General features: G+C 33.9%; 2 protein-coding genes across 2 annotated transcripts in view; both read left to right on the forward strand.

Annotated features, from left to right (window-relative positions):
• cv-2 (crosveinless 2-secreting protein) overlaps positions 1 to 1,880 on the forward strand; it is a 112,611-nt gene extending 110,731 nt beyond the window's left edge. The window contains exon 16 of the mRNA XM_090415676.1: positions 107 to 1,880. Within this exon, the coding sequence (XP_090271802.1) occupies positions 107 to 282 (176 nt within the window). The 3' untranslated portion in view covers positions 283 to 1,880. The remainder of the gene's footprint in view (positions 1 to 106) is intronic.
• A 3,055-nt stretch (positions 1,881 to 4,935) lies between these two features.
• On the forward strand, positions 4,936 to 5,412 carry LOC150108225 (protein ZBED8-like). Its single transcript, XM_090390428.1, has one exon. The coding sequence runs from the start codon at positions 4,936 to 4,938 to the stop codon at positions 5,410 to 5,412; it is 477 nt and encodes a 158-aa protein (XP_090246554.1).
• Positions 5,413 to 6,000: the final 588 nt, after the last annotated feature.

The following is a 6,000-nucleotide window of genomic DNA, read 5'->3' on the forward strand; positions in this document are numbered from 1 at the left end:
ATTTGTACTTAGTGAAAGGTACTGTTATTTCCAGTGTTATTTAATTCAAAAATGAAACACAGAAAGAAAAAAAAAAGCAACTTTACAAGCCACTTTATTTTTACAGGTAGGCAATGTCCCAGAGGAGAAGTATTCATGGTATGTTCCCCTGCATGCAGACCTACTTGCAAGAAACCAAAACGTTCGAAATGCCATCGCCGGTGTCGACCTGGGTGCACATGTCCTGTAGGAACTGTATGGCACAAACGACAGTGCATTCCTGTTGAAGAATGCTCAACCTAATAAATAGCATAAAAAAAACTCGTATGGAAGGTTGAGATGGAATACAAAGGTGCCTATGTAAAGTTGCAGATCAAAGAGATGTGTGTGTGTGTGCGTGCATGTATGTATGTGTGCATTATCCGTCTTTAAACGTGTATAATTATCCAGCTGGCCTGGAATAGTGGAGCAAGTGGATATGAGAGGAGTAAGCTACTACCGTCAAGAGGTGCTTCATGGACAAAGCACTTCACTACTGACTCCTCTCACAAAATTCCACATTAAACTCAACCAACCAAAAAAACTTTGATCAATGTTATGTGCAAATAGGATGTAACAGTGTCACAATTTCTCTAATCACTAAACAGCTTTTGTTTGTAGGCCCCACTTCACCTGTAGACAATGCAACTAAATTGAAGCATTTTATTTATAAGAGTGTAATATGATGCTTCATACGTATATAGTATTATTGATATTGTAGTAAAGTTAACTTATTTATGAGCAGTTTACATACAGCACTCTACAGGCAAGTTACTTATGTATAGATTATTGCATAGTAGTTCCCCAAATCCTGAAGCAAAGGGATTAACTTAAGATGTACAAAATACTTAATTTAATATTATGTTGGAGTTACATGAAAGAGGATGTGAAACAACTGCAAACAGACATTTCTCAAAGTTCTACCATGGACAATGAATCCCAGTTTAAAAAATACCATAAGTGTACATGACTCTGGTAGTAATTGTTTCAAGATTATTCTAGTGTAAAATGGCAAATCGTAAAAAACATAAAATAATTTTTCTGGAAAAAATAATGGCATTATTTTGTGAATTAATGTATTGTGATTCAACACGTTGTTTAATGTTTAAAGCAGATATATAAGTTAATACATAGCCCACAAATATTCCACACTGCTAATTTATGTACTCAACAAAGATGGTAATTTATGTTTGACATAGATCTTGTATGTGGGCATAAAAACAGATGCTTAATAAATTATCCTTGCATTTCCAAAAATAAAGTAAAATAATTATGAAGTGCCTTCACTTAATGAATAATAAAAGAGAAAAAAAAAAAAACAATGGTTTCAAATAATGTAGCAGAGGACAAATTTGATTTTCATGAAGATCCACGTGGAATCCTTTAATTTGATTATCTGTTAATGTCTATGTAACATTTAGTAAAGGGATTCAGAATAATTTAGAATTAAGATATGTTTCTTAATCATACAACAACGACACCACATAATTAAGAAAAAGTTGCAGTGCATGTTTTATTATGTGGTAGTTTCCTGTGTAACAAAATAATTTCATTCCTTACTATTACTCTTTTTTATATCGTTTAATACATAAATTAAAGAACATAAATCTACATCATAAACAGTAACATATTTAAAATAATATTAACATTTATAGATCATATGTGAATGCTAATTTTGTAATGGATGCTTTTGCTGTAATTCCATCCCCATTTTTTACATAAAGCTTCAATATGACCAAAAGAAAAATTCCGTGTTATTTAACTTAGAAAACCATGCAACCAAAAGTAGGTGATTATGTATAATTTTTATTATAATCATTCATGTTGATTTATGTGTGAAAATTGCTTTCTCAGCATTCTTTGTCATGAAGTCATTTATTTGAATAAAGTAATTATGAAATTCTGTTCTGGAAGCACTGCCTTTTTTCTGTGCATATTAAAAATTACTTGTCAACTAATTGCAGAAGTGAATCAAAAATATTTTACCTGTCTGTTAAGATAAAGAAAAATCAGAAATCTCCTTTTCTTTTAATATTAAGCCCAGTGATTGTTATAGCCAAGAAACTGGATTTCCCTCATCATCATTATTATTATTATTCACAGAAACCTCTCCATGGAGTCCAAACTCTTATTGCATATAACATAATATTTGCCACATTACCTTATTCACAAAGCACTCAACCAGCTCCAGCAACCCATTCTGCTCATTCACCTCTTCAAGCAAAAAAATCTAGTCTTTACATCCTTTGTTAACCACACTCACACAACTTGCAGGGGCAACTGACTCCTTATTCTTACATGTTATGCATGGAAAAATTTTCTTTAGTATCCACTTTATTAAATGTGTTTAGTAATGTTTCTCTCATATCCCCTCTTTTCAACCTATCAACCAGTTTTTGTAATTCACATATACCTCCAAGTCTATCATCCTTATAGAGAACATTTCACAGATCTGTTACCATTTTTGACACTTACTTGTGGACACCAAGAAACAAGGTGACCAAATAAATTAAAGATGCCAAGAAGTTATATTCTTGGTTTAATCCTTTATCCAAGTGTAAGCAAACAAAGTCTGTGCATGAAGTACACTTGGATAAAGATAAAGGATTAAACTAAGAATATAACTTCTTGACATCTTTAATTTATAGTATAACCGAGTGGAAAAACTTTCAACATCTGTCTCTAATTCAGAGTATTTTAGCATTATAAATGTCTGCAAGGATATGCACATTGCATTATGGGATACTAAGGCAATTGATGTGACATCATTAGCCTCTATATACAAGTAGCTCAATCATGAAGTAACTTCACATGTGAACTTTGTTTGCTTACACTTGGATAAAGGATTAAACCAAGAATATAACTTCTTGGCATCTTTAATTTATAGTATAACGAAGTGGGAAAACTTTCAACAGGTGACCAAATCTATCACAGCAGTCCATATGTGGCCATGTCAAAGGTGTATTAAGAGGGATATTATCCCAATAACCTTATCGCCTTCTTTCAGTGTTTCTCAACACTCAAGTGATATCCTTTGAGCAGTTTTTTGCCTAATTTTACAATAAGCCCTCTGAACTTCAACCCCCTATCAGTCCCAAAATCCCTAGCCTCTCAATTTCCTGCAGTCCACTTTTATCAATATAAATATATAGGAAGAAATATTATACCTTAAATCTTTTCATTTCAAAGTGCATAACCTTACACTTTACCACACTGAACTGGCAACTGTTATCTTTTATTCGAGCTGTCACTCTGTTTAAAACTGCATGACTACTATATCACATTAACTATTTTCTTCCCCAGTTTTGCATCATCAAATAACAGTGTGTGTGTGTGTATGGGGAGGGATATCCAAATATTATTTCCTATAACAACAATCCCCAAACTTTGCATAGGCCAAGGAGTTTTTTTTTTTTTCATTATAATATTTTGCAGCTCATCACATGTACATACATAATTACTGAAATAAGTAATTTACTATACCAATTAAAAAAAAAAATGATAGCATCTACTATCAGTCAGGAAAAATGAAGTCCAGAGAGTGGCTGTGTATATTTTCATGGTGTGTATACACAATTAATTTAATTAAGTGTGTATACACACTTAATTAAATTAAGTGTGTATACACACTTTAATTATTATTTATTTTATTATTATTTACAGTTTGATATTTTTTCTATTGACAGCTCATGTGCTGCAATTTACGCTGTAGACTATTTGGAAAACTGCCCTACATCACTGGAGTACAAAATAAATAGCAATGGTCTAAGTACAGAGCCTTGGCATACCTGCTCTCTCTCTCTCTCTCATCTTACTCCACCATATGTTATTCTGATTGTCTGCAGCCCTCTTATCCATCTCCAATTACTATAATTTACATAAGCATTCTGTCAAATACCTTTGCAAAACCCAACAGTATTATGGTGTAGCCATTTTCTTTATCCAACCCTGCTATCCCTTTATTACAAAGAAAATGAGTCAACTATTAACATAAAACCTACCCTTCACAGAGCTTCCCTTCAGAGAATCATATTCATATCCATCCATTCATGAATTCTGTCCTTAACCAATTTTCCTGATCTTTCATTTGCTAACTCTATCTCAGAATCTCAAACAGCCTTGTCAGAGGCAATGCTAATTCTCTTGCAAGTTCTTGTAATGTGTGGGTTAATGTCTCATCTAAATTCACAACAGTATATATATATATATACTGAGATTTTGTAATATCCTAAACATCTCCAGCTCATCTCTGTTCTGATATCAGTCACTGCAGTATCTCTCTGGTTTATTTTATATATATATTATATTATAATTATAATAATATAATATAATATATGTTATATGTTGGCCGAGTGGTTAGCATATCTGCTCTCAAGCCAAAAGGCTGCAGGTTCAAATCATGCCGTGGGCATGGATGTTTGTGATTGTCTGTGAAAATACTAGTAGTGGTGGTGGGCAGTAGATGGCATTGGTGTAGATCAGTGGTTCTTAACCTTGGGTGTGTGCACCCCTGGGGGTGCGAGAAAGCATTTCCAGGGGTGCGAGAGAAGTTTCTAAATTTTTGATGGAAACTACCGCCTGTGAGAAACTAGCAAACGCTACATAGACTTTTGGGACCCCCACTCTTACCCTCTCTATCTTTGCCTCAGTGCATTGCACTTACCAGCACATGCAGCACAATAGGAAAAAACTGGTTGATAGTTGATACGCACACGTGTTTGCATACTCTGAGTACGAACGTTAACGAGGTGGTTTGACGCAGAAACGAATACTAATTTTCTATAATTTACCAATATTAATCAGTGACTAAAGCCCATACTGGATACGATCAATTGATTACATAAAGGTTTTCTTCAAATTTTGAAAAATTATAATTATTATTTTATTGATTGTGGTAACCCTCGTTATGTTGAAAAAATGCCAATGGAAAGCCGCTTATGTTGCTTATGGATTCACTTGTCGACAGAAAAAGATGGTATGCAACGACCACAATGCATTTTATGTTGCAAAATATTTTCAAACTCCAATCTTAAACCATCAAGGTTGTTAGAGCATTTCAACAATCAGCATTGTGATGAATCTGCAGGACATACTCTTAACATCTTGAAGTCTAAGAAGGCACGATTTGATACCAGCGGTACTATCACAAAATTTCACGTTGCGGCAGTTCAAAAGCCCTTGTTAGAAGCTTCTTATCAAGTGGCATATCTGTGTGCTAAGAAAAGAAAAGGTCATACAATAGCTGAGGAATTGGTAACACCATATGCACTTGAAATTGCAAAAATTGTATTGGGTTCTGAAGCACAAACGAAAATTCAGCAGATTCCGTTATCCAACGAAATTCAATTCAATCATGCATTCAAGATCTCAGTGTTGATATTTTACTGCAAGTAGTAGAAGATATCAAAGCCAGTTCTCTAAAAGTGAGTAACTGGACAAGTCAACTGATGTTGATAATTGCAGTCAACATCAGTTGACTGCAATTGTTATTGTTGGTATTTGTGCAATACATTAAGGAAAAAGAAATGTTGGAAGAATTTTTATTTTGTGAGCGACTGGAATTGACGACAAAAGGAATTGATGTTTTCAGTCATATTAAAAACGTTTTTTTGAAACATCAAATACCCATGAATGTGATAGGCTCAATTTGCACTGATGGTGCCCCTGCAATGTTGGGCAAAAATTCTGGATTTTTTCATACATCAAGACAGAAATACCACAAGTTGTATTGCATGTTGCACCGAAAGCTTTGCCAGAGAATTTAAAACAACACTTAACTACTGCAGTAAATGTAGTAAAGTATATCTGAAGACGAGCGCTTAATCATCGTATCTTTCATGCTTTGTACGAAGCATGAAAGCATGCTTTGTACGAAGAAATCGGTGCCGTTCATACTATGCTTCTTTATCACACTGAAGTACGGTGGCTCTCCAAGGGCCGCAGGGTTTTTAAATTGCATGAGGAAATTATACAGTTTCTTAC

The sequence above is a fragment of the Typopeltis vanoorti genome, chromosome 3 (assembly GCF_054136105.1).
Source record: "Typopeltis vanoorti isolate ZY-2024b chromosome 3, IOZ_Tvanoo_1.0, whole genome shotgun sequence".
NCBI lineage: Eukaryota > Metazoa > Arthropoda > Arachnida > Uropygi > Thelyphonidae > Typopeltis > Typopeltis vanoorti.